The sequence below is a fragment of the Passer domesticus genome, chromosome 9 (genome assembly GCF_036417665.1).
Source record: "Passer domesticus isolate bPasDom1 chromosome 9, bPasDom1.hap1, whole genome shotgun sequence".
Classification (NCBI taxonomy): Eukaryota; Metazoa; Chordata; class Aves; order Passeriformes; family Passeridae; genus Passer; species Passer domesticus.
Window position 1 is genome coordinate 25,414,502 of NC_087482.1, and position 18,004 is coordinate 25,432,505.

At 43.3% G+C, this 18,004-nt stretch overlaps 1 protein-coding gene across 1 annotated transcript in view; it reads right to left on the minus strand.

The window, feature by feature from the left end:
• NUP210 (nucleoporin 210) overlaps positions 1-18,004 on the minus strand; it is a 49,465-nt gene that overhangs the window by 18,293 nt on the left and 13,168 nt on the right. Inside the window, exons 7-20 of the mRNA XM_064432156.1 lie at positions 17,488-17,646; positions 16,960-17,028; positions 16,559-16,665; positions 15,418-15,558; positions 14,092-14,229; positions 11,251-11,406; positions 9,717-9,915; positions 8,984-9,129; positions 7,857-8,078; positions 6,472-6,645; positions 5,287-5,479; positions 4,909-5,015; positions 2,680-2,784; positions 2,452-2,553 (exon numbers count right to left, since the gene is read on the minus strand). Of these exons, the coding sequence (XP_064288226.1) occupies positions 2,452-2,553; positions 2,680-2,784; positions 4,909-5,015; positions 5,287-5,479; positions 6,472-6,645; positions 7,857-8,078; positions 8,984-9,129; positions 9,717-9,915; positions 11,251-11,406; positions 14,092-14,229; positions 15,418-15,558; positions 16,559-16,665; positions 16,960-17,028; positions 17,488-17,646 (2,018 nt within the window). The remainder of the gene's footprint in view (positions 1-2,451; positions 2,554-2,679; positions 2,785-4,908; positions 5,016-5,286; positions 5,480-6,471; positions 6,646-7,856; positions 8,079-8,983; positions 9,130-9,716; positions 9,916-11,250; positions 11,407-14,091; positions 14,230-15,417; positions 15,559-16,558; positions 16,666-16,959; positions 17,029-17,487; positions 17,647-18,004) is intronic.

Below are 18,004 nucleotides of genomic sequence, written 5' to 3' on the forward strand. Positions count from 1 at the left end.
CCTTACTCTCCCACCATCAGGAGAAAAAACACACAAATCATTTAGAGCAACAAAACTTTTCTTAGTAGAGTGAAAACCAAAGTGATAAGGAAAAAAAAAATCGAGGACAAAGATTATGCCTGTAAAGCATTGCTATTGCTTCCTGTAAGATTTGTACTCTACTGTCACTGCTTTTCATTTGAGTAGCCAAAACCTGGTGGTAGATCCTGGCACATAAGAGGACAACTGACAGATCAGGTATTTCTTTAATAAAACTATTTTTCCATTAGTTTTAAACAAAGAGAATGTTACACTTCTTAATGGATAAAGAGAATAAAACAATGAAGAAAAAGACCTCTGATCACAAACACAAACCCTCAGAACTAAGAACACATCCCAAAGTCCCCTCTCCCAAGGCCATGCACCCACACCTTGCTCACATCAGCTCTGCAGGTCTCCTGCAACTCCCTGACCTTGTCACAGACCTCAGGACAATCCCTGTTCTGTTCTCCTCCCTTTGGCCAGGACAGCAGAGAAGTTTGGTGTCCTGTTGTGTGCTCTGAACTCTGAACAAGGGGAGATGGCCAGGCTCCCCAGTGCAAAGGAGCTCAGTGAACTCTCAGCACTGCCCAGCAGCACCACAGGAGTCAGCAGCAGAGCAGTGAGGAAAGCTGACATTTTGTTCTGTGAGGGCACTACTCCTGTTTCTGCCTCAAAATAGAAAGGGATGTGAAGTTTTAATAAAGGTCAGCTTCTAGAACAGCAGCAGTTCCCAGAGAAGGTGGCTAATACAGGGGCTGAGCAGCAGGGCAGGGGATGTGGCCAGGGGAGGGAGCTGGAATGGAGCTCAGATGGGCTGTGAGACCAGAGAAAGCAAACAGGGAAAAGGGCAAACAGGGCTACTGCAACTTTTAAAACACTTCCTGTCTCAGCCACCTCTGCTGTTCTCCTCTCCTATGAGGTGTCCAGTGGCTCCCAGTATCCAGGTATATTGCACTGGTGACCACTCTTCACTCCTCCCCTGCTACCACCCACCCATGCCCAGAGAAGCTGCTGTGTCAAAACCAGAGGGAGAGGTACAGAATTTCTCCTTGGCAGCCCCACTGAAAAGTCTGGGAATCACTGCTCCAGATCACGTGAATTTAGTTTCTCAGAAGAGTGTACTGCCAACTCATCCTCTATCAACTTGGCTGCACTGTACCTGCCATGGCAGCAGCCTGACAGAGCCTGCTGATTTCCCAAGCCATTCTGCTGCTTCCATGGAGAAAGAAACCCAGGGCTGGTATTGGGAATTAACCCAAGCACAGCACACAGGGCTAGCAACCTGCCAAATGTGTGTGGGGCTGCATTAAAAAAAAAAAGTGTTTAAAGTGGACTCTTCTCTCCTTTAATCTGACAGGCAGTTAAATCTCTTCCTACACTTCACAAAGCCTATCTTGCTGTCACTGCTCCACTCCTGAATTCCAGACGAGAGCACTGAACCAATCTCATGTACATCACTTAAACCCATCAGGGAGACCTGACTAAAAAACTATTAAGAGTTTGAACAGTGTACTATGTACAAAAAAACCCCTCATCTCTATTTTTTTCTCATTTCTGTGCCTTGTTGGAAAAAATATTCTCACCTCACACTTATAACAGTTACAGACAACCAAAATGTTTCACAAATTCTATTGTTATTTTTATTTCCAGCTTAGTTATCATTATTTCACTAACTTTATACTTTTATACTTCTTAAAAGGCAAATCTGTAAATTATACATTTATAAAAACCACTCTTTAGAGCAACATGTTTCCTTTCAAGTTCCTGCCTTATGAAAGCAGCAATGCAAACACACAGTTTTACTGGCGCTCACTGCAGAATGCATTTCATATCCTGGGCCTGATGAAGTCCAGCATACCTGCACTTTAGTGGCATCTTCTAGTGGAAAAGTGCATTAGAAATTTCATATGGAGATCAGAATAAATGACTGAATAGATATTAATTCACAAAATCAGAATGCAATACTGTGATTAAAAAATACCCTGAAACAGCACTACAGGATAGAAAAAATTTGAAGCCTTCAGAACTACTGGCCCACAGCAAATACTCCAGTATTGCTTTGGAAACCAATTAATCTTCTGCATAGCTTCTGAATAATTCTGTCATGTTATTCTTCATGGTGTGTTTGTGAAATCAGGAACATTTTACTGCAAAGTTGTAATGGGTGAAGTAGTTGGAACTGGTTTTTATCTTATACAGAGAACACAAGTGCATCACAGCTGTAATGAAACAATTTCCTGTACCTGAGACTATGCCTGAAACAGACAGTGCAAAGATCCCCTGCCTGAAGCACTTTGACAGGCAAACACATCCAAAATGCAGCTACTGCCTTTCTATCCACACCTGCTGCAAAATGCCCAGGAGTGCTGAAGCTGCAGAACCATAACCTGGTTGCCAAAAAGGTGTAAAACCACAAAATATTGCACTCACCAAAGCAATGCCTTCAGTCTCCTCATGTGTCACTCTTACAATATTTGGCACACTGGTATTAATGAAAAAATATCCAGAACCTTGTTGGATGAGAAGTTCTGCCTGCAAAACCAAAAAAGCATCCAGAATTAAGACTGTATCTTTCTAGTAAAGCTGTCTCCTCCCACACCTTCTGTAATGTGTGATGTTTTCCTCCCTGCAGGTGGAAAGCAGCAGAGAACTCCTCACCTGGACGTCAGGGTGGTTGTAGATGGAGAGCCCAGTGGGGCTCACCTTCACATCTTCCACGAGCAACAGTTCAATGGTGGCAGGCCCTGGGAGCACAGCTTCGTGCTGCAAGAACAATGTCAGCAGTTACAGCAAAGAGGCACAGCACTGCCAGAGTCCTGTGTGTGCAGGGAGGATGTTTAAAGCAGGCAGCCAAAGCTGAGAGCACAGGATGAGGATGATGCCCACAAGATCCAGAGGGCTCAGTCAGTCATCCTGCACAGGGAAGGGCATCCTCAGGGCTGGTCTGTTCTGCACCCCTGGCCAAGGCAGAGGACAAGGGCCCACGACTGCAGGATCAGTGAAGGATGTCTGACAAGCACAGACAGGGTATTAACTCTGAGCTATGGCCTAAGTTCATACAGAATGATAAGGCAAACACAGAAAGTTTTCTAGCTCTAACTCATCTTTTCATGATTCTACTTAGCAGGCCACCAAGAGAAATTCTTCCTTAAATATATGAACACTGGACAAAATGAAGGTTTAATCACTCACTCCTAACAACATTAGCTCAGAAAAGGAAAAAGGTTTCTAGAGGAAGTCACTACTCTGTACCCATTTCACCTCATTAGTAGAATTATTTCCTTGATGTAGAAAGCATGTGATCTTTCCCTAATGACATAATAGGGTGTTCCACTTAAACATGGAACAACAGTCAAGACATCTTAATATCCAATCTACTAGACCTTTGTTTGTGTTTTTGGCTGCAAGAAAGGAGAATGGGCAGGTCTGAAAGAAGAACAGAGCAGCCCACTGCTGATGTACTTGAAAAATGCAAGCAGGTCACCTCATTTGAAAAAAACAACTTATGCGCCCACAAAGTGTAGAAGGACTAGCATCTACAGCTACCAGAGTCCTCCCAAATTTAAACACAGAGAACAGAACTTAAGAGAACTCCAGTGTTCTCTGCAAAGTTTAGAGCATTCACTTTATTTCTAAGAGTTAAGAAAGAATATGTAATATTGGTTTAACAAAGCAGAGCACAGTGAACTACAAAAGGACTGTACAACATATTCATATTACAGTTCAACTTTTAAGAGAGAAAAAAATAAACACAACCAAATATCTGAAATAACTCCTGCAGCAGTAATTCTCACTAAGCTGTAGTCAAATTCTTCGGGGAAATGCATCTGCACCACACTTCCCAACAGGAGAAGAGTGGAAACCTCATGGAAAAGTCAAGAACCAAGTGGCAAAAAAGATCACTTCTCAAAGAATTCCCTAAGCAGATGCCACATCTGGGCCATGCTGAGAAGAACCTCGCCCACAGGGTATTTCACATTACTGGTGCCCATCTACTACCTGCTTTGAGTTAAATCCTGTGACCTCTCATTGCATATTTTTCTTTCTGCCTCAAGTCTGTCTTCAAGGTACTGCATATAGTTCAAACCCACTTAAATCTTGTTTAACAAGATTAAATAGAAATTCCAGTTAGGAAGCAGAATATTTTAAGACCACGTTATTGCACATGTCAGGTTATTCCACAGGCTGAAAACTGCCCTTACATTCAGCTTACAATAGTGACATAAATAGAAAACTGCCATCTGTTTACATGTGCCCTCTTTGATGATCATCACTACCTTTTGCTGTTTTTCTGCCCTAGGTTGAGTATCTACACACTAGGTATTTCAGGGAGTGGCTAATGACTTGGAAAATGAGAACCTGGGCTTATGGCAGGCATTACACAATGGAGGAGTCTCTCAGGAAAAAAAAAGACAGCATTTGTCAGAGCCCAGATGAACATATGGTCCATATGAGGAATCAGTCAGCTTTTGCTTTGCTCATGCAGAACTTTCCCACCCAGCTTTGCAGGGGTAATAACCCATTTGCTTTCCCCAGTGACAGCTGCACAAAGCACATGGCTGCTTTAGTGAAGGACAAGCAGCAGAGATTCACCAATTCATTAAAAAACCCTAAACTGAAACAAAACCAACCGAAACCCTTTTCTGTAATGCCCTTGCTCAGATGGTTAAAAAACTCCCAAGGACTTAGACAGATTTGATGTGGATAGCAGCACCTAGTGCAGAGGAAAGCAGGAAAGCCATGAACCAGTATCAAACCTCTGCAGAACGAACCAGACTCCACCAAGGAGCTGCCTCGTTTGTACAGTGCTGTGTGTGGAGGAAATAACGCCACCAGAACACTGGGCATTAACCACAGGGAAATGGCAAACCCCCTGGGTGCTGTTACCGGTATTTTGGCACTGGCTGCCTTCAGGTGGGGCTGCTGGAATCCAGTGGCAGTGGCAGAGATGGCAGCAGTTCCAAACTCACGGTCAACTACCACAGTTTGTAAGCCTAGAATGCAACAAAGATGAAAAATACACTCAGTTCCTCTAGGATCATTCTTATCAGACAAGAACTTTCTCTCTCAAAACAGGTTCTAGGCACTGGACTTGGTTCCTTTTTTTCTCCTCTCTTTAATACCACACACTAAAAAATGCATATTGATGTTAAACTGAAGTATGACTGCAGATTACAGTAATTTCTTTAATCAAGATGAGACATTGCCAAACAGATTTAATCCTGACCTTCAAACAATGAAATGCTCATTTCAACCTGCTCATACCGTGCATTTTCTTCTGACCATTGTCCTCTTCCTTCAGAGTGAGCTCCATTGGCAGCTCCAGCTCAATACGAGCAATGGCCTTATTTGTGGATTCCCACACAACACTAAGAGAGCTGAAGTTATCAAATTTCCTGCCTTGCTGGTCATAGGCAGCCAAATCCAGTATTGGATTGCGGTAATTGGAAACAGGGACCTGAAAAAGGAAGGAATAAAAGAAGGAATATTTTGAACTGAACAGATACAACAGGATTTTTTAATCATTAAAGGAAACGTATGCTGAGTTCCATGAGGTTTGTTACAACATCAATACATGAGGAATGTTCATTAAAAGGAGCCATCAGTGCAAGGCATTAAGCTGTGCTCCAACAGCCCTGAAATTATCTCAGTTGGTCAGAGCATGGTGCTGCTTACACCAGGTGGGTTCAAGTCCTTTTCGGGCCATTTAAAGTTGGACTCCATGACCCCTGTGGGTCCCTTCCAACTCAGAGCATTCTGTGAATCTCTGAACTCTAAGGAGGTTTTACTGGACCATGGGTTTGGGTATTTTTAAGCCAGTGAATTACCTTAAAACAAACAAATAAACAAAAAACCCCAAACCAACAACAACAAAATTGAACCACAGCTCAATGAAATTGTTTTTAGAATTCAAAGAAATTATGACAAACACTGCTGTTTGTTGAAGCTCAAAATTCTGGTGTTGCTCTGGTGAAATGCATTAGCAACAGCAGCGCACCAAGGTAGGCTGACACATAATGGAGCCAGAAAAGCAGATGAGCTCTGAGGCAGCTAATAATACACAAAAGTCTCCTTCTCCTCATGCTGTTACATAGAAGCTCTTTAAAATGATTCATTTTAGGGAAGGAGGGTGACTTTTACATTTGCCTGGGAATATTAACACGACAAAACGTGGTTTACTCAGCAGCCAACATATGACACACCCATCAGGAATAAAAAGAGAATAGCTAAGTCCTTTGTGCCTGATAATCTACACATCTACAATCTACATTTACTGCAGGACCCCCCCAGCCTGCTCTGTGCAGGAGCTCCCAAGGGCACCAGTGTGGCCACAGCAGAGTTAATGCTCCTCTTGCAGCAGCTCAGATGCTTTATTTCACACATGGAGCTCCAAACACTGATATTTCAGAGGTAACAACACCTTGTTCTCCTGACACTTCCCAGGCTTACCACTTGCTTGCTCTGCTGGAGCAAAGGGCAGGAGAGATCCAGCTGAGGGCTGCCATAAACAGGAATCAAAGTCAGCCGGGAAGGGACAGCACAGACGAACTTCACCACAGCAGGCTCAACCACTGGGAAAGGGTTGGTGACTGTGGGGCTGTTCCCAACTGTTAAGGTAATAACCTGAAAACAGCAAATGAGGAAAGAGCTGAGTTCAGGCATGCTGTATTTCCACAGGTCTCAGTTACACTGTGATATCAGAATGAAAAGCAAAAATACAATTCTTGGGGATTTACAGCACTATTAAGACACAGGAAGATGTAAAAGAGGGAGCACGTTTCAAGAACAGGTCTTTATCTCTATGAAAGTACTGTTCCTGGGAAATCTTCCTCGGTGTTCATGTTCATTACTATCAAATTTGATTCAAACAACAAATCTCTTGTAACTGAAAAAGGAAACAGCAGGTGCTCTTGCAGAGTGAGAAAAGAACAGCCCAAAGGCAACATTTATAGTCACTTCAGTGTGTTTAAAAACATCTCATCTTTTATTTTATACTCCTTTTTTAGCCTTCAGCAAAGTGAAGTTTTGGATACAAAACCAGAGAAGGCTGAAGCAGCTCTGCCCCATCCCCCAATGCTCTGGTTCTGGGCAGAACCACGCAGCTGAGAGGTGCTGGGACAGCCAGCCTTGCACAGACCTGCACATCAACACCACGGCCTGTTCCTTTTAAAGTTGCAGATTCAAAACATACAGAAACAGCTCCACTTTGCAATGTGTCCACTGAGGAAATCAGTGGAACTTGGCAGCCCAACTAAAATGCTTAGGCCTTGCAGAATTGCAGGAAGAAAACATTACATCGAAGCTAAAAGCTTCATGGGCTGAGGAGGGCGAGTAAAGCAGGAGAAATCACTTCTGTATGTTGGTGACCATGAAATCAGGTGGAGAATGAGCACAGCCATGCTCACAAAGGCTGCAGAGACAATTCCTGTGGCTGCCATTTGTTAGAATAAAGAAAATTACACTGGAAAGTAACACAGTTAAGAAGAGCAGGTCAGACAGAGGAGTCAGCCTGCTCAGTAACCTTCTGCCCTGATCCTGTTCATGCAAACTGAACCTGCACTCATCAGGATGTTCAACACATCCCACCACGTAAGTCTTCCACAACTTGGAACTTATACTGCAATAAACCCATCATAAACTTTTTAACATAGTGTTGTGAAATGCTCACTCTAAAAATCTGCATCACAATGCATAAACAATGTACTTACCCAAGTTCTTTACTGGCTCATTATAAAAGCATCTAGCTACATAACAGGCATATGGCACCATAAATCTGTCTGGAGCCAGTTCTCAGTGCCTGATGGAGGGCAACAGCGAGCCCTCCTGGCACTCACCTGCTCTCCCAGGCTCCTGCACAGCACCCTAACCCAGTGCTGGTTGTTGTTTCGAGGTGTGGAAGGTTCAAGTAAAAACAGGGCAATGCTTTCTGCATCCTCAGCAGCAACATTCCTGAAGAACTTGGAAGGTTCTTGGACCCACGGCCTTGGTCCTCCTTCAAACAACACATCCTTAGAGGAACCCAAAGTCACTAAAGCGACAGACGGTGGATCAATAGCCTGTAATCAATTAATTAATTAATCAAAAATTACTCATCTATTTACACCATTTGGTTGTGCTCTGCAAAATAAACTTCCTTGTGAATGGAACAGCTACACTTGGATAAGGCTGTGGTTTCTTCCATGCAGTGTTTTGTCAGCACACTTAGTGAAAAACAGAGCTGCACCAAAATCCACAAGGATTCTGTCCAGCTGGATTAGATTCAAAGGAAGCCACAGCTCCAAAGACAAGTTTTAGCTGCATTCTAATCACATCTCTCTCATGAAGAATTACAGCAAAAGGGAGACCCTTAATATATTCTTCTGAGCACAGAGATAGTATTCTGATACACTTTTAAAGAAGTATTTAAAATTAATGAAATTATGTCAAATTGTACTTTCATTTGACAGTGCTCTCTCCAGAACAGTTCTGTGTATGTACTTATTCTCCTACACAAGTTTTACTTCAAACCTATTTAACAAATTCTACACTGATGTGCATTCCTGGGACAACCTGTGCTGTTCACCACCACAGCAATTAACCTAACATTTAGTACACAAAAACCATTTCCAGTTTGTGTTTCACAACATCACATTACATCATTATAACCAGAAATCTGTAGGATTTACACTAACATTTTTTCCATATTGAGGGAAAGCTATGGTGAAATGGACAAGACTTCAGCCTGCAGTCAGGGCTAGGCCTCTGCAGACAAGGTTACAAAGCAGCCTCTTCTATATTTCCATCTATTGACCCCGGACTCAGCTTCTTTCTTATTTTCTTCACTGAACCAACCAGTGCTGGAATGTAAACCCACCCACCTCGGTTTTTCAAACCTATTCCTTACACAACCAGTTCCCTGTCATGTCAAGGTGTCCCAGTGCTCGATCCTGGATCTCTCCAGGAGCAGAGGAAGCAGACTCACTCTCAGAGGGAGGTAAGCGGCGATGGTGATGCTGGCACTGAGGCGCACGTGCCCGTGGGCGTACACAACCACCAGCCTGGTGTACCCCTGAAATTCAGCCTTCACTCTCAGTCCACTGCAAATATCAGCACTTGGCTTAAGTCTTCCTGTCAGATAAATTAAAAAATTTTTATTTAGAAATTATTTAGAAAGAAATGCCCAGGCATGTTCATCAAATTCAACACGGCTGTTTGAAGGGAGCCTACCAGAAAGATGGAGAGAACTTTTTACAGGGACATGTAGGGACAGGACAAGGGAGAATGGCATCAAACTGAAAGAGAGAAGGTTTAGATGGGATACTGGGAAAGAATTCTTGGCTGACAGGGCAGTAGGGCTCTGGCACAGGGTGCCCAGGGAAGCTGTGGCTGCCTCTGGATCGCTGGAAGTGCCCCAGGCCAGGCTGGACAGGGCTTGGAGCAGCCTGGGACAGGTGAAAGGTGTGCTTCCCCATTGCAGGGGGTGGGACTGGATGAGCTTTTAAGGTCTCTCTAACTCAAACCATTCTGCATAAAAAAGCAAATATATCCTCAAAATAAAACTACTTGGACCCCCCTCCCTTCTGAGGTTTGGCACTTTGGGGATACTGTACAGAGTTATGAATCAGTGATTTAAGGGAGAAGTGTGACGTGGTGACCTGGGAAAGGTGTGACCTGTCACCAATTTAACTTCCAACCCAGGCAGGGAGTTTAAGCACCTTCAAGCAGGCTGAACACGCCGGGGTTCTCCAGCTCCACGGCCAGCTCCAGCTGTGAGCAGTCCCTCAGGGGGACCAGCTCGCCCCTGTCCATGCTGGTCCTGCCACTGATCCTCAGGGGCAGCTCCAGCACCTGCCCCACGTGTGCCTCCACCTGGCAGGCAGTGAACTCCATGGCGCTGGGCTCGCTCACGTACACCTGCCCCAGGGAAGGAACAGGGACAGGGTGGGTCAGTGCTCTGCTCCCACACCAGCCCAAGCCCACAGCAGCTTGTGAGCCTCCCATTTACTGCTGCTCCTGTATCTCTCTCTTCTGCTTTACACACTTTGAAGTGTAGACTAAGTTGTGTGCTATCTCCAGGAGGTACCATCACCAGCTGGGAGAGGTTTAGCATTCATTAAAGAATCCACCTCAGACCACAGATTTCATAGCAATCACTGTGATTGCTATTGTGAAAGCTTTTATTTGCAGTATCTTTAACTACTCAATCTTCTGCAACTGGCTTCAGGATACCAAACCATATGGGACAGAGATAAAGCTGTAATCTGTGTGGATTAACTACTCCTAAAACTACTACTACTAACAACTTGTTCACTGAGGTCAGTAAATATAACTCTGAAGAGCTGTTCCACAAAGAAAGCAGCTCCTAACACAGGAACAAAGTCATTCAAAAATAACCTATTCAGATTGTGCAATACACTGCTCTGAAAGCTCACATGGACAGGTTTCTCTCTGTCTTCAGGCTTTGACTTAGGTTTGAGGATAAGAAGTTTTAGCTGAAAAAAATCTTCATTCCTGTGTAACCAGCTGGTAATTGCTGCACTGCTAAAAAGCAGCATCCTGGGTTGTTCAGAGAATTATTTCAGAGCAAGTGTGTAAGGTTAATTCTGAACAGATTTCAATTAATGTCACACCCCTCTCTTTGCAGCCACCAGATGTACTGCTCCTGCATTCTCCTCACTCCACAACACACACTGACCACCATGACCTAAGAACAGGGGATGGTCTGCAGAGACACCACAAAATTCCTCTTGGGAGCTATGTTTTTCATTGCCATTTTCTCCTAATTTTCATAAAACACTGTTTTTTCTTGGCCAGCTCAGGTTCTGGAGTCAGTCTGCAGTACTGTGCTCACTTCAGTCACTTCTCCAGACAGAAATTTCCTTGCACATCCTGATAACAACTGTCACCCTTTGGTATCAAGGGAGAACACCCACCTATCACCCTACAGAATGAATTTTTAGTTTGGCTTGTCTGCTTAGATGGCCAGGCCTGGAGTCCATAACCATTTCCTTCTTGCACTTAAAACTTCCATCAGGGAAAAAGACTTACCAAGGAAATCAGGAAGGGGCAAAAATGGGAGTAAAGTTAACGCACTGGACAGTGTTTGGTGCCCTGAAGCACAAACTGAAACTAAATCCTTAACCTGCCACAGGGGAGGAAGTGGAAGGGGAATGCCTATGGCATTCTCAGTGCCTTTGCTGCTCCCAAAACCCATATTCAAGAACAGTCACTGAACAATGAATCCCTTACCTTCATTTCTCCATAATGCAGGGGGTTCCGCACGTCAAGTGCCTGAATAATGCTGACCCCAGCATCGCTCCCCGTGGTCATCACCCCTTTGACTGTCACTGTGGCCACTGCCTGGCTAGAGGAGGACCAGCTGAAGTTGCCACTTCCACCCTGAGCCTGAAACACAGAGGGAAAAATCTTTCAAACATTTAATCAAGTACACGGTTCTCACATTCCACAGCTTCGGATATCTTGCATGAAAACCAAGAATGGCCTGAGAATGGGACATACAAATAAAATAACACCTCAGAACTTCATAAGCAAGAGAGAGATGAGAAGATTTCTACCCTTCATTCATTTTAATTTCAGCTTCTTTCATACACCAAAATAAATATCAAAAGTTCCATCAGAGTAAAACACAGGTGAACTCTGGACCTATTTTTTAATGCATATTGTTTCTTTAATTTCCTAAACATTTCCTTTAACCTATTTCATAATCAAAAATGAACAAGGTGATAAATCTTGTCTAGAGGGACAGTGTGAAAAACAAACAAATCTAAATTATGCAGGAGCTTAGCTAGTAATTTTTACCAGGAAAAGAGAATAAAAAGAAAATGAAGAGGAGGGTAATTTCCCTTCTTCCTTCCTCTGAGCACATGCACAACCTGATTACAGAAGGACACAGACAAATTAATAAACAGGTAGTGATGTGTTACAGGAGATGCATGGGATGTGGTGAGAAAGGCTAAAAGAATCCAAGAGCTCAGCACATTTGTAAAGGTACTTTAAATGAAACAGGGAGATGAGCAGAAAACATAAAACAGAAATACCCACTTCTCAATAACTGTATGAAGTCTCAGGTCCCTGCCATAAACCCCAGATACCTCACTACATTTTCTCTCTCTGGCAGTCAGTCTGCACTGAGGAGGGGAAGGGTAAAGCAACTTCCCCTGCAGCCTCATCATTACCCAGAGCCTGGCAGGGAGCTCCACACTGCTACCTGTGAGCAATGCCCTCCCCAGGAACCTCCACGTGCTCAGCCTCACACAGCTGGCACTGCACCTCTCGTGCGTGCACGGAAGGAAGGCAACACAAACCATCTCATTAGCACAAATATGAACAAAGCAACCCCCAACAAACCAGACAGCTGCCAAAGGAAAACCTGCCAGGCCTTCTGATACCATCTGGAGGGAGTTACTTCAGCTATAAACACAGTTTGGCTAGATCCAAAAATCCCTTTCGATTTATTTTCAGAAAAACTTCATCCACCCATTTGAAATAGCCTGACTGAAGCTATGGAGGGGAAGCCAAACTCTGATGGAGAGGCAGGAACAGTTGAGCTGTGTGTATGCTGCTGACCAGTGGTATTGTGGGATGGAGAGACCAGAAGAAATGTTTCAGCTAAATATTAATCTTGGGAGAAAAAAGTTTCTATGTTTTTATAGAAAAAGATCAGAGTAAAGTAAGAACAGCAATACAACTATTGCAGCACCATGAAGGAATGCTCTCTAGTGAAATACTTCATTATATATGCAAGATAAGGTGAGAATAGAACTGTGAGAGAGGTAGGAAACAAAACTACATTTCCTCTCCCTTACTAGGAAAACTCCAGCAGAATTATGAAGTACTGAAAATGCAGATTTAATACTAAGAAATTTTACCACACTCTGCTGGTGTGGTCAGGAATAGCATGAAGTAAACCAAACTAATCCCACAGAACAGACAACCAGAGATGCAAGGCTTAATTCAATGAAGCTGCTCTTAGATTTCCACTGAGAATGCAGTTTAATCCCGTGAGATTGATTCTTTCCATGCAGTCACTGAATCAGTAAGGCTGGAAAAGACCTCTGAGATTATCAAATCCACCACTGAACCACATCCTCAGGTGCCACACTCCATGATTTCTGAGCCCTTCCAGGGATGGTGACTCCACCACTGCCCTGAGCAGCCTGTGCCAGTGTTTGACAACTCTTCCTGTGAAAAAAATTTTGTCTAAACATCTAAACATGAGGATGTTTCCTCTCATCTTGTCCCTTGTTACCTGGGAGAAGACCCTGGCACCAAGTGTCCTGCTGCCTGTTTGGATATGGTTTACTTAACACAGATCCAAAACTGAACACCACTTATGCTAAAAGGGAGAGGCAGGAGTTGTGCATCCAACACCTGAGTGCAGGATCTGGGTATCACTGGCCTGGGATAAGAGTCTGGGCTGAGAAAGCACAGCTTCCTTTTCCCTACTTAGATTGGAGATACTGGATATTGGAACAAAAACCATTTGCTTTGTGAAGCGTAAGGAATAACTGACACCTTGGGAGCAAAGACACACCTAGTAAACATGGAAATCATCCCTTCTGTAAACGAGCTGTGGCCTTTGCCTCCCTGGAACTTTGTATTAGGAGCACGAGGTGTATGGCCAGTGAGGAATACTGATGTCCAAAGCTGGCAGAGTGCTGCTAATTAATCCTGCCCTGCCCTTTCTGCAGTCACTTCACACACTCATTCATATTTCCCATCCCTGCCAGCAAAGGGCAGCCTCTAATGATTGCTGTGGATCTTTGGATATAAGATGCTCCTGGAATTCCAAACCATTCCAGGCATAGGTGTGTGGTGCATGCATGAAAGGGAAACAGGAAGGGAAGACCAGAGGTGGAAGGCAGACGAGTTTTTGTTTGTTGGTTTCTTGGTGCTTTTTTTGAACTGTATATTAATTCCTGTAATTAATGTCCCATGAAGTTCCTCCAAGTTACATTTTGGATGTCACCATGCCTGAAGCATCCAAAGTGAACCCTAGCTCAAAGGTATCAGGCCCCAGTGTGCCTGCCTGAGCTACACTCCCTGCAGCTGGGTACTTCTTTGGCATACCTGGATGGTGTACTGGTAGACTCCTGCTTTTGGCTGCCAAGGAAACATCAGAATGCTGGGTACAAGAAGTATTGGAACATAGATCTCCACATCCTGCTGGTTTTGCACTGGAACTGGTAAGGTATGAACACCTCCATCCTGCAAAGTGCAAAAGCACAGTGTTATAAATGGCGACACAGAGCTTCCCAGAGTTAATGTTTAGTCCTTAGGTACAGACAAGTCCTTGAAAACACCTCAGAGAGGAAGGAAAACTCTTTAGGACCACCTATGAACAGAGCTCCTAGTGAGCAAACAGCTCCTGGCAGCAAGGTATTAAATGAGCACTGTATTAAATGAGTGCTATTGCTATGAAGATCCAGGTGGCCACAATAATTTAAAAGCAAGAAGAAATACCCTCTTTCACTGGTCCTATATTGAGACCTCATTTGGAGAACCAATCTGGAGGCTTGACACCTATATTTACTCTTTGCTCATCCCACTGCATACAAAATTCAGCCTGAAAGAGCCACTGCTCAGCCCCCCAAACACTGCCCTTCACAGCTCTGCTATCACTGCAGTGCCACAACCCTCTGGCACAACACACTGTTACTGCAGTTCTGAGGGAAAAACAGCTCTCAGGGGATGCCTTTCCACTGAAGAGAACATCTCTGACACAGAAAATGACCGTGGCTTATCACACTGAAGGAGCTACTAAATCCTGCTCAAGGAATCACTAAAATGATTTCACAGCAAATGGGCTGAAGTGTTGAATTTTCAAGCAAAAGCAACTAACTCACTTCCACACCACGTGCCCTAGTTAGCCATACATTCAGCAGCCTGCCCAACCAGCAGAAAGTTAATAAATATTAATTTGGAGAAATGTGCAGGCTAATACATTTGGCAGATTGTCATTCCAGAGTTTAAGATCACTTACCAATTGATAGCAAACTTCCCCAATGTAACTGACTGCAGAACAAGGCCAGGGTATGAGTGAGGATCCTACCACAATAAAGTGTAAAATTCCCTCAGCCTGTGAGAGGCCCCTTGCCCAGCACAAGGATCTGCCACGAGAAAAGAAATCAGTGCTGTGCACCACTGCCTTAACAGGAGTTTGCCACATGCTCGGGAGGAAAATCCCACAGTCTTTAATTTAAGCAAATCCTCTGTTGACTCAATTGACAGTTTCCATGAAGAAAGGATTTTAGAATTTGCCTCTTAATCTGTTCAAAGAAAGACAGCTCAGACCCGTGTAATTCTCAGGTTTCCTTTTGCTAGGAAGTTACTACTGCACAGCTCAAATATTTTTAGGCCTCCCAGTGAAGCAAAGGAGTTTTCACAAAGACACACCTGATCAACTACTGATGTCAGTGCAGCATCAATCGTGGTCTGACCTGCCTTCACAGCCATCACATAATGGTAGGACCCATTCAGAGAGGACTGCAGCACCTCAAAGTGTTCTTTGGACAGCTCTGTAGTAATTCGGATATTCTAAAATCAAAACATGAAACAGAAATTGCCACAGGTAAGTGACATCAACGGAGGACAGAAAACCCTGAACATACAAGTCAGTGAGCAAACCACGGCTTAATAACACAGTTCAAAGACACACTGCTAAAACTGATCAGAACTCTCCCTATGGAAGTTTCAGGCTTTCAGTAAGATTTTACCTTTAGATGTAACATTAACTCTACAGAAAGTTTTCTTTTAAATTATCAGCAACATGTAATTTAACATTAAAGTACTCATATGAATACCACTAAATAATTAATATTTTACAGTATTTTTCTAATTTTTTCCTTCTTCAACACGAAAGAACACATTAATATATTGCCTCAACAGCACACTGCTGAGCTCTAGCTCAAACTCAGATTTGTATCCCAAAAAGCAATTATGTGCAAATAAAATAATATTCCCCTAGCTCCAATACTCTGAAAAGCAGTAATTTAATAACATTTTTCTTGTTGCAACTGAACTATTTAAATTCAGTTTCTTCTGAATTTAAGAACTATGTATATTTGGTACCTAGTATATAGAATTTAGGAAGAGCCTCTTCCCTGTAAGGTTGGGCAGGCTGTGGCACAGGGTGCCCACAGCAGCTGTGGCTGCCCCTGGATCCCTGGCAGTGCCCAAGGCCAGGCTGGACAGGGCTTGGAGCAGCCTGGGACAGTGGAAGGTGTCCCTGCCCATGGCAGGGGTGGCGCTGGATGATTTAAGGTTGCTCCAAGCTCCACGCAACCTGACATACATTGTCTAACTTCCATTTTTTTCCTACAGCACTTAAGACTCCAATAATATCACATGAATCACCCAGAGTGCCTTATTTTTAAAAAGTAACAACAACAAAACAAATGGAAAGAATGAAAAGGCAAGAAACAACAAGCTTTGCACTGTCCTGTCTCAATGTAAATAAGAAACCACTCAAATAATTCCAAAGCAAGTCAGGATTTAGGAGACAGTCACTGAAAAGTATCTAAACATTTCAACTTACATCAGATAAATACACCTTATTGCTTGATTTATCATACACGTCAACTGTAATTTCATAAAGCCTGCCCATTTCCAGGACCCATCTGTCACCTGGATGAACTGTAAATCCTGCAAAACAGGAAATATTGAACAGCACAAACCAACAGCCTCTTTATCTAATGGAGAAAAGCATTTTGCTTCTGGTGCCCACACTCTGCAGATGAACATTCATTATTTTAAACTGCTGACTACAGAGATAAAAGAAAGTACATAAAACCTATTTCTCATTGAGCTACTTTTATGAATAAAATTACTTTTCTGTGAAAACTAACACTGAACGGGAAGTGTGGAGATACAGTGTGAAAATCAGAAACAAGGCCAGAAATTGCATTAAGCAATCAGGAAGACTGCAGCAATACCAACCCAAATATGCAGGAGGTACCACATAGACAGTGCTGTTGGGCAGCCTGGACACCCCCTGCATGCGGATACCTGAGGGCTCAGTCAAGGAACACACAGCTTCTGCACAATCAAGATCAGCACTCTCCTGGGACTCCTCATGCCTCCTTGGCTATTTTAAAGCTAAGTGTACACTGCAAATAAACATTATCCCCACTTCACTGCAAGACAGTGAGCACTTTGGAGAGATCTCACTAGAGAATATAATGATTGAAATATAAAAATTAAATAAAGCCCCATACATTTCTAAAGTGACAGAGGGGAACAGACAGGATTTAAGGGATCTTTTGCCAACCTAATTTGTTAAAACATTCCAAGGCATCAAACAGCTCTGCTGAGACTGAATTCACAGCAGTACTGCTTTCCATGGTTCTTGATTTCCAGAGTCTCAGTACAAATGAGGATAACTTGATCCTTCTGTGTTGGCAAGGGTGGAAAGCTTTTCTCCTACCACAAAGTGGTGGCTGGAGAGGCATTCCTGAGGAAGGATACTCTTGTGCACCAGGATGAGGTTGGTTTGGCCCTGCTGCAATGCAGTCACAGTGGATGTTGCCTGGTCCAGCTTGGCAACTGACCGGGAGGGATCTCCCTTGGGATGGAGGATGTTGTTCTGGAGCTGCAGCTCATACTGCTCTGATGGCATTGCTATTTCTGGAGGTGAAACAAAACACAGGAAACAATAAAAGCAGGTGTGGCAATGTTTAGCTGTTGTTAATTATTGCTGATTATTTTTTATTGATGCTTAGTGCACATATTAAATCAATATTTTTAGTGTCTTGTAAAAATAGTGCTTCTGTAATCACATCAACACAGACACAAAAAAAAGAGCTTCTTGGCAAATTTGATGTCTGTGAAACTGCAATTCCCAACTAATATCATCTCAGTATTTAGACCTAACATTCAACTGATTTCCAGCTTCAAAGGAAAAAAAAAAGACAAAAGGGAAAAAAAGGAAAAAAGGAGGAGAGAAAACTCAAGGCACTGCATTTTGAAATGGGCACAAAGCCAG